This window comes from Macaca thibetana, chromosome 4, assembly GCF_024542745.1.
Source record: "Macaca thibetana thibetana isolate TM-01 chromosome 4, ASM2454274v1, whole genome shotgun sequence".
NCBI lineage: Eukaryota > Metazoa > Chordata > Mammalia > Primates > Cercopithecidae > Macaca > Macaca thibetana.
In genome coordinates this window covers 158,389,328-158,409,668 of record NC_065581.1, presented here as the reverse complement: position 1 = coordinate 158,409,668, position 20,341 = coordinate 158,389,328, and the positions used below count along the sequence as shown (strand labels likewise).

The window sequence follows — 20,341 nt, the reverse complement described above, 5'->3', positions numbered from 1 at the left end:
CTATATACACCCTCCCTTATACTTTAAATCATCTCTAGATTAACTATAATGCCTAATATAATGTAAATGCTATGTAAGTAGTTGCTATACCATATTATTTACGGAATAATGACAAAAAAGTCTGTATACATTCAGTGCAGACGCAAACATCTTTTCTGCACAAATATTTTCTTTTCTTTCTTTTTCTTTTCTTTTTTCCTTTTCTTTCTTTTTTCTTTTTCTTTCTTTTTTTTTTTTTTTTTTTTTTTTTTTGAGAGAGTCTCATTCTGTTGCCCAGGCTGGTGTGCAATGGCATAATCATGGCTCACTGCAGCTTTGAATTTCTGGGCTCAAGTGAGCCTCCCACCTCTGCCTCCCTAATAGCTGGGACTACAGGTGTGGGCCACCACATCCAGCTAACTTTTTTCTCTTTTCTATAGACACAGGCTCTCACTGTTGCCCACACTGGTCAAAAACTCCTGGGCTCAAGCGACCCTCCTGCCTCACCCTCCCAAATTGTTGGAATTACAGGCGTGGGCCACCAACCCCAGCTACCCAAATATTTTCAGTCTGCAGTAGGTTGAATCCACAGATGTGGAACCCACGGATATGGAAGGCTGATCGTACTCTTCAAGCAATCTACATGTTGAAAGGCTTTCACCAATATAGATACCTACAAACGCAAAGGCATTTTCTTTCAGAGACTGAATCAAACCAATTTTCTTTCTAGAAAATTCTTTCTAGAATACTTATTCTAGGAATCCAGTTACACAGGCTTCTTTTATAGAAATATTTAAATTCTACTGATCTTCAAAAGTCTTTAGATAATTAAGTGCCTGATACCAATAGCACCAACAGCTTTCCCTAGAACGAATGCACAGGTGGAAGATAGCCAAGGCTTTGGAGAGCTTAAAAGAAAGAAAACAAAATAAAACAAAGCCCACGCAAACCATTCTTTAGGATTGATATTAATTTGGGGGTAGGCAAGTATGAGGAAGAATACAGAGAAGTGAAGGCGTCTAGGAATTTCTGCAGAAGATAACTCCATCTTCATCCCTCCAACACTCCATGCCTGCAAAGCAACTCTCTCAGGTGCCCAAGGGTTCTGATGTTTGGACCTCAAGGTAAATCGTGTTTTCTTTGGGCTTTGCTTTTCTGTAACAACAAAGTTAAAAGTTGAAGTTAAAATAAATAAATAAGCAATCAGTTTGTTGATGATGAAACTGTTGCAAAGTTGTACAAAGAAATGCATAAGTGTCAAGACAAAGAGAAATTAAGAATGACAAACAACAAAGAAGGAAAGGGCTTAGCAAACTACGGCCTGTGGCCCCAGTTGAGCTTAGAGCCTGTTTTTGTACAACCTGTGAACTACAAATGGTTTTTACATTTTAAATAGTTGGAAAAAATGAAAATATTTCAACACTTAAAAAATGACATGAAATTCAAATTTCAACATCCATAAACAGCATTTTACTGGAATCCAGACACAACCATTCCTTCATGCATTGTCTATAGCTGCTTCTCCCATGCAGGGGTAGAACTGGGTAGTGGCAAGAGAGACCACAGGGCCCCAAAGTCTGAAATATTTACTATCTGGCCCTTTGCAGAAAGAGTCAGACAACCCCTGAAGTAGAAGGTTGATCATGTTGCTGGCTAACTCGTTTTGAATCCGGTGACTTTTGGGATACATGTCATTATCTCCTTCATCTGTGGAATGGGTCTGATAACCATAGTAGCTGCCTCCCAATGTTTTGGGAGGATTTGGTGAATGCACATTTCAGGGAGGCTGACACACACAGTCAGCACCCCATGAAGCTTAGCTAGAGTTGCAGTCACTTCCATTCCTGACATTCTCCCCTTGCAAGTTGGGAAGAAGGAGTAATCAACATGATCACTCTGGCCATAGACTGTGGCTGCTGTTTATGGAATTGGTATAGTGGAGAAGACAGACAATGAAATAAACAATTATTATAACATGTGAAGAGTATTGTCAAGAACTGAGGATGCTCAGGGGGTTCAGGGCTCTGGGCGGGAATGATTAGGATGAGGGAGTGAAGGGATTAAACAAAACATCTTAAAAGACTACCAGGCCGGGCGTGGTGGCTCACGCCTGTAATCCCAGCCCTTTGGGAGGCCGAGTTGGGTGGATCACCTGAGGTCAGGAATCAAAGACCAGCCTGACCAACATGGAGAAAACCCATCTCTACTAAAAATAATAAATTAGCCAGGCATAGTGGTACACGCCTGTAATCCCAGCTACTCAGGAGGCTGAGGCAGGAGAATTACTTGAACTTGGGAGGCGGAGGTTGTGGTGAGCCAAGATCATGCCATATCTTGCACTCCAGCCAGGGCAACAAGAGGGAAACTCCAAGTCAAAAAAAAAAAAAAAAGACAACCAAGTGGCTGTTAACAAACTAGAACGAAACATCTTTAAATCACATAACACAACATTTGGGATCAAAAAGAAGGAAATCATCAGCAACTAGAAAATGTATTTACTGTTAAAATAGTGTTTTGCCCTTATCAGTACTGAGAAATCCAGAATTTTTCCAAGTGAGGTGTACAGGGTGCCTATCTGCATGGGCATTGTTGGCAGAGATTATTAAAACAGATTCCTGAGTTGCATCATTCACATTCTAAACCAAAAATCAAGAAGGCCAAGGAATTTAGCATTTTAGCATGTTCCCTTTGTGCTTCTTCTGCACACTTAGTTTTGAGGATCACTGGGGAAACAGCACAATTTGCAAGAAGAATGGAGAAAATCTGAGCTCTATTGACCACCTACTATATGCCAGGCAATGGATTAGTCACTGTCACCTACTTAATCTGTTTGGATTTTTAAAGAAACTCTGTAAATTAAGTATTATTGTGACTATTTTGCAGGCATGGAAATTAAATGAAAAAGAAAGCTCCATAGGGTTCAATGACATTCCCAAAGTCACATGGCCTACTGAGTCAGGTGACCTAGGTTCAAACCTAAGTCTGTAGGACTGCATAGACTTTTCTTTCTCTATGCATGAGGACACATGCATCCTTGCTGTGGAATCCATAGAACGGAGCCTGTAAAGGATCCCGAGAGAGATCACCTCATCAAGCACTGTTCCTTCATTTCCTTTTTTATTGCTCTAAGACTAGAATATGAAACTCCAGCAAATCTTGCTCTCTGTCAAAAGAATTTTGTGAAGAAAATTACTAAAGAATCTGAGACAGTTGTTCAGAGGACAGAGATTGATTTAAAAATGTTCTCCACTCAGAGTCATTAACTCCTGGGTTGAGCTAGGGATCTTGTAACTCTTGGGGTAATCTAGAGATCTTGTAACTCTTGGGATGAGCTAGGGATCTTGGTGCACCACAGCCAACATCACAGGCAAATCATTCTCTGCCACGAGAACAGATAACTGTCAACTCATGCTCTTCATTATTTTCTTACATAAAGTCAGTGGCTATCATGGTTTTTTTTTCCCTCACAGCAGTTCTGGGAGTAATAAAAAGACACACAAATATCTGTAAAGCTCTCCTAAACTTTTAGGATAGAGGAAATGAGGAATGTGGAGTGATATTAGACCCTTTTTGGAGGGCGTGTCAGATTCATGGGCCTCAGAGTCCTGGGCACCATGGGCTTCACCTGCCAAGGTTCTCGGCGTCCTTCATGGTCTCTGGCAAAGCGACCCCCTTGGTCTCCGGAAGAAGTAGCGTCACTCCCGCGGCAAGCAGGCCCAACACCCCTTCAAAGGAAACAGATTGCAAATGGAGCCATTAGAGCACAGCCAATGTCATTTACAGAAATAATCACAGCCAACCAAAGAGAGGAAGAGACAACACGGATGGGACAGATACCATTTTTTTAAAAGAAGAAAAAGTTAGCAACATTTATAAAAGAAAATTAAAACAATAGGATAACTGGGGAAATGTCAGAGTAAGTAAAGGAAACATTGCCTTCATTTTACTTCGATAGAAGTATAAAGTTCCATAGTAACTGATGTTTAAGTATTTGGGGATCTGTTGATTGGGGTGCATATACACATAGAATTAGCTATAGAACACAGTCTATATGCAGTCAGGGTGGACCCCTCCCATCACTCTTTTCTCCCTCTTTTTTCCCCTCGCCTTCTACTTCCCTTTCTCCCCCCTTCTTCCTTTCTCCGTTTCCCTATCTCTTCCTCCACCCCTCTTTTTGTATTCAGCTGTGCCCAGGCATGGCAGGTCTTTGCAAACAACCAGGAATTGTTGCCTTCTATCAAGAGGGTAAGCAGGGTCTTGGAAGTTCCCTGGTCTAGGTTTGGAGAGATAAGTAGGAATCCCCTCTCCCTTCTCTCATCCAACTGTATCAGGAAGAAAGCTGATACAGAACTTTGATTTCCCACTCATCTCCTTGTGAGTGTTCTCAATTGTTAAGATCTAGATACAGAAGACAGGTGTTAATTCAGCATCTTCAAGACTCTAGCAATTATATGTTAAATGTGTAAGAATTGGTGATCACATTTATCAGGAGACTACGTCAAAAAGTCTCTCAGATTCTGTCCTATAGTATGAATGACTGGAGTCCAGAGCGAGAGGATGGAAATCCCTGATCCATATCCTAGAAATGGTTTCTTATCTTTCCCATGAAGCAAGAGAGAATAAGCCAGGAGACATCCCAAGAGCATCACCATCCTTGCCTTTTATAAACTCACTGAGAGATATCATTCCCTTCACTCACAAATATGACTGAGTGCTCACATTCAGTTCCACCCATGCTGAGCCCACTGCCAAGCTGGAAAAGAAGAAATAATATATGCTTCACAAAATCTTACCAAATAAAATGAGAGGCAACGCTTGCCAAACCTCCATCAGCCTGAAGACTATGAAGGGGGTGATTATCCCACCTATGTCACACAGGGAGGAACACACCATCACTCCGAGGTTCCTGACAAAATACAAAGGACAAAAAATATGGTAATTCTGTGATTCACTTTTCCAGATGTTAACCTGATCCTAAAACAAACGCAATGCCAATACCTGCAGCTTGCTGTGGGTATCCAGTGTTCAGCACCTCAGAAGAAAACTGCAGGGGTCAGGGGGAAGCATGAGGACCAGCCCAGAGGGTGTTGAGAGGAGGTAATAGGCTAGAGCGAAAGTGGATATGAGCCATCCATTGCCCATGCAATGGCAGAGAGCCTACCTCTTTTTAACTATACATTCAAATATTTAGCTCTTAGTTGTATAATTCCTGAAGAATTGCTGCAAGCCTTACAAAGATAAAAAGAACACATGCTCCCTGCTCTAAACTTCAATTTTACCACACTCCTGTCCTAGGTCCATGACCTGTCATCACCTGTGAGGAAAGCACAATGTCTGGGAGTGGCTGAGTCTAGTGGGATTTGGGCCCTTCCCAGCCCTAAGACCCTGAGAGTGGGGTCAAGCCAGGAGGGAAATCCTGGCTGATCTGCGCCAGGGACTGACTTACCAATCCATCACCTCAATAGCCAACAAGTGACCCTTACAGGAGGCACATGGGGAGAAAAGGAGACCTAATCAGAATGAGGGATCTGCCATTGGCGTTCACTGGTTAAGGGTCAGTGAATGTGGTTCCTTATGCATGTGATCCAGAGATTTGTTGCACAGGGCAACAGGCCTTAAGTAGATCTTCCCAGGAAAAACATGAATTCCAGGTTCTAGCACTAGCACCACGGGGGATCTGCAGTGTTGATGAGGGTAATCTGGTGCTGAGTTTGTAGTTGTTGAGAAAGATAAGACTAATCGTTGAAATTCCAACTTTAAGCTCCTTTCCTGTGGCTGCAAACTTTGGTCTGTGCTAAGATGAGCATTTTCTTGGGAGAATGAGATTTAAACTGTGACTAGTTGCTTTTTCCACTTGAAGAGTTGCTGGGGATGCTTTCACTTTTAAACTATCTTCCCCGCGCCCCCCCACCACAGTTTATATTTAAAGTGAGCTTCTTGTAGACAGCAGGTGATTGAGTTTCACTTTTTTGTCCAAGCTGACGATCTCTGCCTTTTAACTGGAGTATCTAGACCATTTATATTTCTTGTGATTACTAATATGATTGAGTTTAAATCTATCATCTTGCTATTTGTTTTCTTTTTGTTCTGTTTGTCCTTTGTAACCCTTTCTTTTTCTGCCTTCTTACAAGTTATTTGAAGTGATTTCACTTTATTTTCTGTGTTGGCTTAATAGCTATAATTATTTTGTTTTTTAATTTTTGATTCAGGTTTATAGTAAACCTAACTCTTTGATCACAGTGCCTTCGAGTAATATTGTAACATTCATAGATTACATGTGAAACTTACAATAGTATACTTGTATTTCTTCCCTCCTAGACTTTGCACAACACATTGTGATTATTGTTTTGATTGGCAAACTACAGTCCACAGGCCAAAGACAGCATTTTTAGATTTGAGTTAGAAATGGTTTTTACATGATTAAAATGTTTTTTAAAAAAACAAAGAATAATATGCAATAGAGACTATATGTGATCCACAAAGCCTAAAACATTAGCTATCCAGCTCTGTATAGGAAAAGTTTGCCAATCCCTGCTTTAAAAAGTTCATTGTCTTTTAAAGAAAATAACCAGAAAAAAATAAATATGTCCATTTACCTTTGTAGTTATCATTTTCAGTGCTCTTCATTTTTTGTGTGTAGATGGAGATTTCCATCTGATGCTGTTTTCATTTTCTCTGAAAGACCTTCAAGACTAATATTTCCTGTAGTATAGGTCTGCTGGTGATTAATTCTTTCAGACTTTGTAAGTTTGAAGAAGTCTTTATTTTCCATTTGTTTTTGAAAGTATTTTTGCTGGGTCGAGAATTTTAGGTCGGCAGTTTCTTTTTCTTTCTTTCAGTACTTTAAAGATGTTTTTCTACCATCTTGTTGTTTGTATCATTTTCAATGAGAAATTTTCTGTCATTCTTATCTTTGTTCCTATTTGTGATATCTTTTTTCTCTTATTGCTTTTTAAGGTTTTTGTTTTTGTTTTTGTTTTGTTTTTGTTTTTGTTTTTGTTTTTGTTTTTGTTTTGAGACAGGGCCTTGCTCTGTTGCCCAGGATGGAGTGCAGTGGCATGATCTCAGCTCATTGCAACCTCCACCTCCCGGGCTCAAGCAAGCCTCCTACTTCAGCCTCCATGGTAGCTGAGACTACGTGCATGCACCACCATACCCAGCTAATTTTTGTAGATTTTGTAGAAAGGTTTCACCATGTTGCCCAGACTGGCCTTTTGAAGATTTTTATGATGTGCCTTTCTTGACGTTTTTTGTGGTTAGTATTTATTGAGATTCTTAGATCCATGTATTTGAAGTTTTCATCAAATTTTGAAGAAATTTTAAGCATTATTTCTCTCTATTAACCCTTCCTACTCACTTCTACAGACTCCAATTACATGCATTGAATTGTCTCACAGCTCACTGATTCTCTCTGTCTTTCCTTTTTGAGTTTCAATTGCTATCTTCAAGTTCACTAATCTTTCCTTCCATAATGTTTAATCTGCTGTTAACTCATGTGGTGTATTTTTCATCTCAGACATTGTGTTTTTATCTCTAGAAGTTTAATTTGGGACTTAAAAACATTTTTTTTTCCTTATCTCTACTTAACATGCTCAATCTTTAGGTTCTTAAACATAGAGAATATAGGTATCATAACTCTTTTAATGTTCATGTCCACTAATTCTATCATCTGTGCCATTTCTAGGTCAGTTTGAATGTATTTATTTTTCTCCTCAAGATAGGTTCTCTTTTCCTACTTCTTTGTATGCCTGGTAATTTTTTATTGGATGTCAGAAATTGTAAATTTCACTTTGTTCCATGCTCAATTTTGTATTCCTAGAAACAATCTTGAGCTTTGTTTTGAAAACATGATTAAAATAGGAATAATAAATCAGGAAAAGTTCTATCCTTTAGGGTATTATTTTTAAGCTTCTTCTATTGCAATTATTTGCATAATTTCTTACTCCCTACAATGACTAATTACAAAATTCATATATTTGTATTTCTTTCCCAAGCCCACCCTCCATGACCTGTATCCTGAATGATATAAATGCTTATATCATCTCTTAGAAATTTTTAAAAGAAATGTAGAGGTGGAAATTTTATTGAATGCCTTTCAGTATCAGTAGAGATAATAATATAATTTTTCTCTTTTGACTTATAAACTTGATTTATACTGTGAGGTTTTCTAATACTGAGCCATCTTTGCACTGCTGGAGTAATTCATCTAAGACACAGAATAGCAATTATTTTAATGTTCTCCACTGGTTAATAATATATTGTTTAGGATTTCTAGATCGATGTTCACCAATATATGTCTGTAGTTTCCTCATTTCCTTTATCTTTGTTGTTCTTTGGTATCAATATTATGCTAATTTTATTTTTTAAGCTTGGAAAATTTCCTTCTTTTTCTAGGCTTTAGAGCAATTTAAATATTATTGGAATTTTCTATTAAATATTTTTTAAAATCCCCCTTTAAAACCATTGTGGATTCCTTCTTTATCACTATTTAGGGCCCTCCTTATCTTATTTAGTACCTCTTCCCATAAATTCAACTTTGATTAGATTATGGCACTTGCTGTATATTTCCCTAGTATGCTTTTGTGCATTCCTTCTTTTTTAGCTATTCTGAAGAAAAGTTATACTTCATATATGCAGGCATATTGTTGGATTTTGCTTTGTAATCAAGCTAGGGAGTCATCTTTTTTTTTCCAATAAAGGAGTTAAGCCTCCTTTCATTTATTTAAATGTCAGAAATGTTTGGTCTTAATTCTATCATGTCAATTCTGTCATATCAACGCTGTCATCTATTCATATTCTATCATCTATTCACACCAGGGCTTTTTATTGCTTCTGGTGTCTTATTTTCGGTATGTGTTGGTTATGTGTATTTTTCCTGATAATTTGGAAGGGCTGTATTTTTAGTCAAATGATTACCTGTATAACCTTATATAATTAATACTCTATTTCTTTAGACAGTATTGACTAACTTCCTATTATGAACAATCATAAAATTAGTATTTTTCTACTTCCTCCTCAAACCATCCCTCCATAACCTGATTTAGTTGATTATATCATTACTTTGAGTGTTTTCCTTTATATCTTAAAATATACCTAGGATGTTACTTATCAGTTTTTACAAATATATTGCTGCTGAACAAATTATACTTGTCAGTTTTAAATGATACACTTTTCCAACAACAACAAAAAAAGGTGTATTGAAGAAATCAGTGTATTACACCATCTCCAACATTCTCTCTCTTTTCTTTTTTCAATCTTTATTAGTTATAACTTTTCTTTATTTTCAGATTTGTGATATTATATTCTGTTTTGTAGCCAAAAACACACTCGTTTTAATATCAATTTCAATGATCACTACCAATAATTCTGACACATTACTCCATTCATCACTGTACTTACTGAATTATTTTTCTAACAGTTTTTTTGGGAAATGATCATAGGAACCATATTATATGAGATATTTTTAAATGATTGGCTATTGCTTTTCTATAGAAATGAGAGCTTGGTTGGATAAAATTCACTGGATTTGGGCATGGTGGCTCACACCTGTTATCCCAGCACTTTGGGAGTCCGAGGCAGGCGATCATTTAAGGTCAGGAGTTTGAGACCAGCTTGACCAACCCCATCTCTCCTAAAAATACCAAAATTAGCTGGGCATGGTGGTGGATGCCTGTAATCCCAGCTACTCAGGAGGCTGAGTCAGAAGAATCGCTTGAACTAGGGAGGCAGAGGTTGCAGTGAGTCGAGATCATGCCACTGCCCTCCAGGCAACAGAGACTCTGTCTCAAAAAAATAATAATAAAAATAATTGGATTATACTTTGTTTTCTTGAGGTCATTGCAGGCATTGACTGTCTTCATGAAATGATAACATTGTTCTCTTTATATAGGTGACAAACTTTCAGTCTGACTAGTTGGTGACTCTTTCTCTATCTTTAAAGTACAGTTACCAAATAAAAATATGTCCTAATATTGTTCACTGGGTTATATATTTCCTGTTACATGTGTCCCTTTAATTTATGGATTCAAGCATTCTTTTATTTTCAGATGTATTCCTGAAGTATATTTATTGTGTATGTGTGTTGGTGGGAGGTGTATATATATCCTTTTTTTTTACCAAAAGCATTACAGACTGTATACATACATACATATACAAAACCTTTGAAACTCTACTTATTTCTTATTTCTTTGTTTTTTTGTTTTGTTTTGTTTGTTTGTTTCTTCTTTTTTGAGACAGAGTCTCCCTGCCTGGGCTGGAGTGCAGTGGCATGATCTTGGCTCACTGCAACCTCCACCTCCTGGGTTCAAGTGATTCTCCTGCCTCAACCTCCTGAGTAGCTGGGACTATAGGCATGCACTATCATGCCCAGCTGATTTTTGTAATTTTAGTAGAGGCGGGGTTTCACCATGTTGGCCAGGCTGATCTCGAACTCCTGGCTTCAGGTGATCTGCCTGCCTCGGCCTTCCAAAGTGATGGGATTATAGGCATGAGCCACTGTGCCCAGATTAAACTCTGCTTATTTCTTATTTCCATTTTATTTTGCAACTCTTAGTCCTGTCTTGCCTTTCCCTCACAATGATTTTCATTTCTCAAATGCAAGAATTTCTCCACTTCTTAATTTTTCTGTTTTGTTTCTTTCCTAAGACAGCTTCAGGGTCTTCTATTGTCTTGCCAGATATTCTCTCTAGAACTATACCTCTGCTTTAAACTCTTATTTTTATAGAGATGACTGATTTATTAATACTTTACATTTTGGTCATATATGTGGTTAGAACGTTGGTCTATGTTGTTACAGTATTTTTCTGGTAAGTATTCTTCATTTGCCTTTTGCTTTTTCTGCTCCTTTCGCCCTTTATCTCATGGTATGTTTGTGTAGTTCCTGAATGAGTTACTGTTTGGTTTATTACTCGTCTTTTCATACTGTGATTTCTTCCTCCATCAGTCATTTCGAGAAGTGTTTGTGGGGAAGCAGCCAGGCCATGTTCTGGGCTAGTAGAAATTCTTTCTTTGATCAGGGTTGTATGTGAGTAGATGCTTTTAGCTCACTTATTCCTGATCTACAGCGGCTGACGGTGTGGAACCAGTCTTCTCCACCGGCCTCTCAGTAACTGCTGTCTGAAAGTTCCTGCACATCTTCTTTTACAGCCTTGCCTTCCCTGCTTCACCTTCAACCATACAATCTCCAGAGAAGGGAGCTTCCACCTCCAGCCCATGCACCTGTCATTCTGTTCCTCCAAACAAGGGGCCGTGGGTCACACCCTTCAAGGCACGCTGTCTACTTTGGAAAGCCGCTGGCCTTGCCTATGATTTGCTGTCACAGGGGTCCTTTCCTGGAATCTTCTCGGACCCCCTTAGACCTCACACACTAGGCAGCCCTTCCTCTTGTAGATTGTCTTTTCATTTATCCTGGTTTCAAACGCATTTGCATTTTCCCTCATTCTTCTAATAGCTTTTGTGTGATTTTCAAGAGGCGTAAGAAAAGACTCCGTTATTTTTTACTATTTTTAAAAAATTATTGTTAAAAAGGAAAAAAAATGGCAAGCACATGGAAGCTAGAAGAAGTAGGGGACTAGGCACCTAATTTACAATTCAGATGTTTGTGGTACTTCGTTCATTGAGTCATTCTACAGCGTGTAGTGAGTGTGGCCATAGAAGAGTTCTGTGAGGTACAGAGAAGTATGACCTGACACGGGGTTTCTGTTTTCAAGGAGCTCATAAGAAGGTGAGGAGATAAAAATGGAAAGATCATTTTCAAAGCAAGGCAGTGAGCATTAATGCCGAATGAATGTTCTTACAACACGCACTGCACAAAGTGAGGGGGAGAAGAGCGGTCCAACTCTGAAACCGCCTGGAACGGAGGCAGGGCCAAAATGTTTTACACAGATACTGTCTAAACTTGGAGTGCTTATAAAGTAATAAAGTCACAGAAATTATCCCTTCCCTGCAAATTAAATTTGATTCAATTGATTAGAAATATTAGAACTCGAATGACTGCCTTACCTTGTGTGTGCGTGTGTGTGTACGTAAGAAGTTGAGAGTTTTTTCTGAACATCTAGCTTCCGTCCCTAGTGAATGAGAAGGATTCTCCCACCGGCTCTCTGAGCAGTGGTCAAGGGCTCCTCAGGGATGGATTACTTGCCCTTTCTCCCTAGAGAACTATGCACTCAGTACCTTTCACAGTTTACATTTTGAGTCAGTCCCCTTGGCCCGGTGGCCATGACAATGGAATTGTTTGGCCTGGCTATTTTAGACTCGAGGCTCAGAACTGCCAAATATAGAAGGTTTTATCTTTAATTTGCCTTCATCTCCTGTACTCAGTCCCAGTAACTTTTTACCAATGAGAGTCTCAGACATGGCCTCTTAATAAATGGTTAGTCAGGTAAGAGTGAATCAAGGCCATCCTGGTGTCTTCTGGCTTTACTGAAGGGCTCAGAGCACTGTGCATGTATAAGATGAGACTGGGGAGCTGGGGTATTTCCTAGAAACTATTGGTATGATGACATAAGGAGAAGAAACAATGTATACAGAGGAAAAAGAGTTTAAGGTAACATACGGAATTTCTAACAAACTAGAATTTCTTAGAACTTTAAGCAAAATGGTTACTTTTATAATTAAAATAATCTTCATTTAAAACTTCCAAGAAGGCAGTAAGTACAGGCAAAGCTACTCAACATTATTAGTAATTAGGAAAAATAAAGTCACAATAATACCATTACCTACCAAAACGACTTTTAGAAAGCTGACAACATCAGGCCAGGTGCAGTGGCTCACGCCTGTAATCCCAGAACTTTGGGAGGTTGAGGCGGGCAGATCATCTGAGGTCTGGAGTTCAAGACCACCCTGGCCAACATGGTGAAACCCCCTCTCTACTAAAAGTACAAAAAATGAGCCGGGCGCAGTGGTGCATGCCTATAGTCTTAGCTACTCAAAAGGCTGAGTCAAGAGAATCGCTTGAACCTGGGAGGCAGAGGTTGCAGTGAGCGGAGATCATGCCACTGCACTCCAGCCTAGGCAACAAGAGTGAAACTCCATCTGGAAAAAAAAAAGGCTGACAGCACCAAACGCTGATGAGAATGTGGAACCACAGGATTCCTCAAACATGGCTGGTGGGAACACAAGATGGCACAGTCACTTCGGAAAACGGTCTGACAGTTTCTCATAGAGTTAAACACACACTTACCATATGACCTAACAATCCCACTCCTGAGTTTTTAACCCAACGTAAATGAAAACATGCATCCACTCAAAGGCCTGCATCCAAGTGTCTATAGCATCTGCATCAGAATCACTCTAAAGGAAGCAGTCCAAATGTCCCCCAAGTGGTGAATAGCTAAACAGTGTATGAATTGTGGCACACTGACATTCACACGCTGGAGGACTACACAGCAACAAGCAAAACACTGATACATCCAACAAGTGGGTGAGTTTCGTCATGCTAAGTGAAGGATGTCAAACACAAAAGTGACATGCCCTATTATTTCATTTACAGCTCACTCTGGAAAAGCTAAAACTGCATGGTCTGGAGATGAGAAGAAAAGGGGATTGACTGCAAAGAGACATGAAGAACCTTTTAGGGATGATGGAAATACTCTCTATTTTAATCGTGGCAGTGGCTAAATGACTATATATACGTGTGCGAGACAGTGTGTGTGTCATCAAACTAATCTAACTGCATGTTAGAAGCAGTGAATTTTACTCTATGTCAATTATACCTCAATAAACTTGATTTAAAAAAAGTAAGTTCTTCAGCACCAAAAGAAAAGGCAACAAAAGTAAAAAGAGATAAATTAGACTACATCAAAATCAAAAACTTCTGTGCATCAAAGGTCACAATCAACAGAATGAAAAGGTAACCTATGGAATGGGCTAAAATATTTGCAGATTATATACCTGATAAAGGGTCAATCTCTGGATTGTATAAACCATTGCTACAACTCAACAACAACAAAACCAGTTCAAAAATGGGGAAAGGACTTGAGTAGACATTTCTCCAAAGAAAATACACAAATAGCCAACAAGCACATGAAAAGATGATCAACATAATTAATCATCAGAGAAATCAAAACCACAATGAGATAAAACTTCAAACCCACTAGGATGGCTACTATCAAAAAGACAAACAGAAATTAGCAAGTGTTGGCAAGGATGTGGAGGAACTGGAACCCTTGTGAACTGCTGGTGGGAATGTAAAATGGTGCAGCCATTATGGAAAAAAATATGGCAGTTCCTTCAAAAAACTAATAATAGAAAGTACATTATGATCCAGTAATTCCACTTCTGGATATTCCACCCCAAAGAACTGAAAGATGTCTTGAAGAGATACTTGTACGTTCATGTCCATAGCAGTATTATTCACAATAGCCAAGCAGTGGAGCATCCCAAGTGTCCATTGAGAGATGAATGGATAAACAAAATGTGGTACATATGTACAATGGAATATTACTCAGCCTTTAAAAAGAAGAAAATTTTGGCACATGCTACAGCATACATGAACCTTGAGGCCGTTACACTAAGTGATCTAAGCCAGTCATACAAAGACAAATACTATATGATTCCACTTATATGAGGTACTTAAAGTAACCAAACTCATAGAAACAGAAAGTAGACAGGTGGTTGTCAGGAGCTGGAGGGTGGAGAATTTGAGGAGCTAGTGTTTAATGAGTACAGAGTTTCTGTTTTGCAAGATGAAGAGTTCTGGAGCTTGGTTGTGTGAAGGTACTTGACATTACTGAACTGTACACTTAAAAGTGGTTAAGATGGTAAATTTAATATTATGTATATTTTACTGCAATTTTGAAAAGTTCCTGAGTTTACACAACAGTAATGTGCTGTAATGGAAAAACCACAGGGTTCCAGGTCAGGAAGATGTGGTCCTTGACCCAGCCCTGCTTCTTTCTAGCTGTCTGACCCCTGCAAGGCTTCTTTCCCTTTCTAAATCACAGCTTCCTCATATGTAAAATGGGGATAATCATACCCAAGAACAAATTTAAGGGCTAAATGGAATCACAAGTATGGAAATACTCATGTGTCACTATACAAATGTCCGCTGTTTAAGAAAATGATGCCCAGAAGTGTCAATGAAATGGCTGATGTTTATACAATAAATTAGTGCCAAGGACAGGGCTACAACACAGGTTTCCCAAGTCCCTGTCCAGTGCTCACTTCTCTACACCAGCTGCCTTTTGTTCTTGTACTTGTTGTATGTACAGAACAACTTTGACACCATCTGTCAGCTCATAGGGTCCCGTTTCACATTTTTTGCCGTCATTATGGGTTGACCCTCTCTTGATGCTTAACCCCATCTCTCTGAATGTGATTTCTTAACAATGCTCCTCAATGTCCAAACTGAGCAATGCGGGGGCATCTTGAGGAAGCACCTTGGAGACGTTGGTTCCCACTTTGCTGGTGGGTTCACAGCCATGTCACTGGCTACCCCTGTTCCATGCACTCACCTGACAAATGTAGGGTACAGCTCAGCATTCACCAGGCAGATCATTTGGAATGCAATGGTGATTCCCATTCGGCCAACACACATGAGTATGATGTTTAACCAGTGCAGGTCTGGAAAGGAAGCACAAAGAGGGTGCGGGTGGTGGATGGGGGTTTCGTTCTCTGAGTTACTGAGAGAGGCCACGGTGGGTCATGCTTGGACTGTCAGAGCTGGTGGGGCCTGGAAGGTTGTCTTATCTAACTTTTTCATTTAGAGATAAGTCAACTGAGTCTCAAGAGACTTGGGGATTTGATGATGACATATTCAAGAAGACTCCGTTGTGCAGGGAAAAGAATGGGCTTTTTGAATCTCAGCCTGGTTTCCTGGGCTGTAAAATGGGAATAAAGACACCCAGCTGACAGATCGTCATGAGACTTAGAGCTGATGTGTGTCACATGTCCACTGTGACCACAGAATTTTAAAGTTGGCTTTTTATTTATTACATGATAGTATCCATTGCTAGTTCAGTGCCTGAAACACAAAAAGTACTCAATAAACATAATCCCCCTAGTAGTAGTTCTCAAACTAACAGAACAGATTTCTACTCCTCAATCTAATATTTGTTTCCAATACAGTTTTAACCCAATCACTTTTCGTAAAAGTCTCAGAGGCTGAGAATTAGGGAAGCGAGCCCTTGTTTCACGCTGGCAGGCTGCTGTGGGGTTCTTGACCATCTGAAGGCCCAGAAAGCCCTCTCCCTATTGAGAATGATCAAAGATTTTGGCTCCACTGGAAAGAAGCTCAGATCCTTAATAACCACCAGCATCTTCTCTGCATGGGTTACCCCCAGCACTGAAATGCAAGTGACCCTGTGACACACCAGCTCACTATAAAGGCCTCTGTGGTCACAGACACGATGTCAGCTTGACCCTTGTCCCCAGATACTGGCTATTTATGGAAGTCTTGTTTCATTTCACTTGGCCAGTGCGAGGGTCCAAACGAGAGTGCCCCTCGCCCGTCTCATGGGTGCGATACAGTCTCTCTGCCTCCTGCAGCTCTCGGCCCTGATAGAGAAGCCAAGCTGAGCCTTCTGTTAAGGACCACACCTCATTTAGTTTCTAAAAGATAAAAGGCAAGGAGTTCACTCCAATGCCTCAAGGGAGGTCCACGTTCATAGGTCGTTAGCCTGGTGATGCTTGACCAGAGGTGAACAGCATCCCTGGCTTCAAAGAACTGACCATGACTCCACTCTGCACCACCAGGGCCACTCGTTATAGCAGCCAGAGGGATCCAGTTAAGACTGAAGTCAGGTCAAGTCCACCCTTGCTCAAAGCCACCAGTGGTTTCCTACCACTCTTGGGATAAAGTCCACAGCTGGCTATTTCCCAGCTCACTCCATGCCTCGCTCCACTGCTCCCCACGAGCTCACCTGACCCTGGTCCCTAGATCCTGAACAGTCCCCGCAATGCCATACTCTTCTCCCCCCATGGGCCTTGCATGTGTCAGAAAACTCTCCCCAGATTGTTACATGGCTCTTCCCACTTCATTTAGGCCTCCTCAGACCTCCTGTGCCTGTTGTAGAAAGCACTGACATCCTTCTCTTTTCCCTCTGGAATGTCAGCTCCATGGAGCAGGAACTCTTTCTGCTTTGCTCATGGTTGAAATTCTAGTGCCTAGATACCCGCCAGCCATATAGAAAGCCTGGAGATATTTCCTGCTGGAGGAATGAATGACTGTCCTAAAATGTGATAAGGACTAAGACAGAGGGACGAGGGGCGGGCAGGAACTGGGAGGAGGAGGCTGGGGAGGGGACGATGCCTGGGCTCTGTCCAGGTGACAACTGAATGGACTTAGCCCTCGATTGCCCTTCTTCTTGGCACTCAATGCTGTTAACTTTTTAAAAGTCTGCCCATCCATCACATCTTACCCAGGATTCCAAAAACAGAGAGATTGGGAAGAAAGTGGGCAAAATCTATTTCAAATCCATGCTGCCCCTTTTCCTGTGTTCTCTGTTCTTTCTCCATGAAAAAAGAGAAAAGAAAACTGAGCTTTCTTTCCCTACCCATTTTTCTTTCCAGCCTGATCTATACAGCCTAGTTCTTGGGCATACAGATTTCACAGAACGGTCTCTACAATACCCTGCCCAAAAGCCTGTCAAAATGACTCACTAAACCAACAAGTGCAGAGCACATGCAATAAAAACTGAGAAAAGAGCAAATCTGCCCTTGTATTTATTTTACAACATATCCAAGAGCAGTGAATGTGAAAGGCAATTTATGTACTCAAATTAAAACTGACGGAAGTTAATCTGCTTTGGGTTTAAATGTAGCTTGGTTTATCTTTGATTGTAAGAATTACAGACTAAAGTATACATCCACCGAAATGGCCACTCTTAAAAAGATGAGCCATATCAAGTGTTGGGAGGATCTGGAATAATTAGAGCTCCCATGTGTTCCTGGGAGGAGCATAAAATGGTCTAACCACTTTGGAAAGCTGTTTGGCAGTGTCTGCTAGAGCTAAACATATGCCTCCCTGGGACCCAGCAAGTACGCTCACAGACCTGTACCCAAGGGAAATGAGAGCATGTGCCCACCCAAAGATATGTGCAAGGATGATTTTAGTCCCAATAAGTGGCAAACGTTGGAAACAACACAAGTGACAATCAACAGTGAAAGGGGGCCGGGCGCGGTGGCTCACGCCTGTAATCCCAGTACTTTGGGAGGCCGAGACGGGCGGATCACAAGGTCAGGAGATCGAGACCATCCTGGCTAACACGGTGAAACTCCGTCTCTACTAAAAAAAAATACAAAAAACTAGCCGGGCGAGGTGGCGGACGCCTGTAGTCCCAGCTACTCGGGAGGCTGAGGCAGGAGAATGGCGTGAACCCAGGAGGCGGAGCTTGCAGTGAGCCAAGATCGCGCCACTGCATTCCAGCCTGGGCGACAGAGCGAGACTCCGTCTCAAAAAAAAAAAAAAAAAAAAAAAAAAAAAGAGTGAAAGGGATGCAGAGTGTCATATTTACACAATGCAATGCTACACAATAATTTTGTTTGAAGTACCAGCTACACTTTCATGTGACAACATGCGTGGATCTCATAGGTGCAATGATGAATTTCTTGTGCCTATAATCCCAGCACTTTGAAAGGCTGAGGTGGGAGGATTACTTGAGTCCAGGAGTTTGAGACCAGTTTGGGCAACATAGTAAGACTCCATCTCCACAAAAAATGAAAACATTAACCTGGCATGGAGGCTCACGCCTGTAGTCCCAGCTACTGAGGAGGCTGAGGTGGGAGGATACCTTGAGCCCAAGAGTTCAAGGTTGCAGTGAGCTGTTGATTGCACCACTGAACTCCAGCCTGAATAACAGAGCAAGATTCTGTCTCAAAAAACAACAACAACAACAACAACAACAACAACAACAAAAAATAGTGTATTTGGTATAGTGTCATCTACATGAAGCTCAAGAACAGACACAATCTGTGGTGACAAAGGGCAGGGTAGTGGTGACCTTGGAGGGGTGGCGGGGGTTGTTGTGAAGGAGCATGAGGGAGGCTTTGGAGAAGTTGGCAATGTTCTCCATCTTTATGAGGATCATGCTGCCCGGGTGTACACATTTTTACACACTCATGGAGTCATGCACTTATTGTTTGCTGACTGTATGTATGTTAAAACTCAATTTAATTTTTTGGGTTTTTTTGTTTTTTGTTTTTTGTTTTTTTTGGAGATGGAGTCTCACTCTGTCGCCCAAGCTGGAGTGTGTGATCTCGGCTCACTGCAACCTCCGCCTCCTGGGTTCAAGCCATACTTCTGCCTCAGCCCCCAGAGTAGCTGGGATTACAGGCACCTGCCACCAAGCCCGGCTACTTTTGTATTTTTAGTAAACATAGGGTTTCACCATGTTGGCCAGGCTGCTCTCGAACTCCCGACCTCAGGTGATCCACCTGCCTCCGCCTCTCAAAGTACTGGGATTACAGGCATGAGCCACTGCGCCCGGCCCCTCAATTTAAAATTTAAAAACACATCTTAGACAAAGGTAGCACCTCATCTTTGTTCTCATTCCAGAGGCTTATCAAAGAGTTACGACACTCTCCCCACACTTTGATTGCCTGGGAAATGATGAAAGCAGAGAACTCACCAGGTGAAATAAAAATCATGACAAGGCAGGCTGCTCCCGCCAACAGATTTGACACGGCTGTGGGGTAGATGCGGCCCACGCGGTCAATGGTGATGAGGGTGATGAAGGCCCCCGGGAATTCGACCAGTGCGGAGTAAAGGAAATCCAGGTAGAGGTTCCCGCTGGTGGCGCCCATGTGCAGGATCAGCCCCTGATAGAGCACAGAGGCGGTGAACCTGAGCCGAGAGGAGGTTTCAAGTCAAAGGCGTGAGTCAGAGACTGATAAAGAAGCCCCTCCCAGATGGAGAAGAGCTTGAATCACTGGGTTTAGAATGCCCTAGAGCAATATGAGGAGAGGAGAGTAAAAATGAGAGAGCGTGTCCTAGAAGGGCCCTTGATGATAAATTTTTTTTCATGATAGATGTGAGAGCATCACTTGTAGGATATGCCCCCCAAGTCTCCTGGAGATTGCACGTGATGATGGCTACTGTTCACCGCACACTTAGATGTCTGATTCTACACCAGCCCTTCACGTGCGTAACCTCATTGGACACTCCAACAGGCCTACGAGGAGGTGGGCAGGAGAGGGCAGGAAGTAAGGGGGCAGGTGTCAGACTGCTTTATGAGCTGTGTCACCTTGAGGAAGTTAACTAACCTCTCTGGGCCTCAGTTCCTTCGTTTGTAAATGGGATCGTAATAGTACCTCCCACTTCTGTTTGTCTTGAGTACTCACTGAGTTAGCGTACAGAAGTGCCAATTATAGTTCCCGGCACACAGTATGCACTCAGGGCACTCGGAGGACTCACGGCACAACAGAG

The 20,341-nt window shown here is 41.1% G+C and overlaps 1 protein-coding gene across 2 annotated transcripts in view; it reads right to left on the bottom strand.

Moving 5' to 3' along the window:
* Nucleotides 1-931: 931 nt before the first annotated feature.
* SLC22A1 (solute carrier family 22 member 1) overlaps nucleotides 932-20,341 on the bottom strand; it is a 35,105-nt gene continuing 15,695 nt past the window's right edge. Inside the window, exons 7-11 of one of the 2 annotated variants that reach the window (XM_050789223.1) lie at nucleotides 19,545-19,759; nucleotides 15,432-15,540; nucleotides 4,773-4,885; nucleotides 3,605-3,704; nucleotides 932-1,134 (exon numbers count right to left, since the gene is read on the bottom strand). In XM_050789223.1, the coding sequence (XP_050645180.1) occupies nucleotides 1,068-1,134; nucleotides 3,605-3,704; nucleotides 4,773-4,885; nucleotides 15,432-15,540; nucleotides 19,545-19,759 (604 nt within the window). In that variant the 3' untranslated portion in view covers nucleotides 932-1,067. The remainder of the gene's footprint in view (nucleotides 1,135-3,604; nucleotides 3,705-4,772; nucleotides 4,886-15,431; nucleotides 15,541-19,544; nucleotides 19,760-20,341) is intronic. The other variant, XM_050789224.1, reaches the window with a different exon arrangement.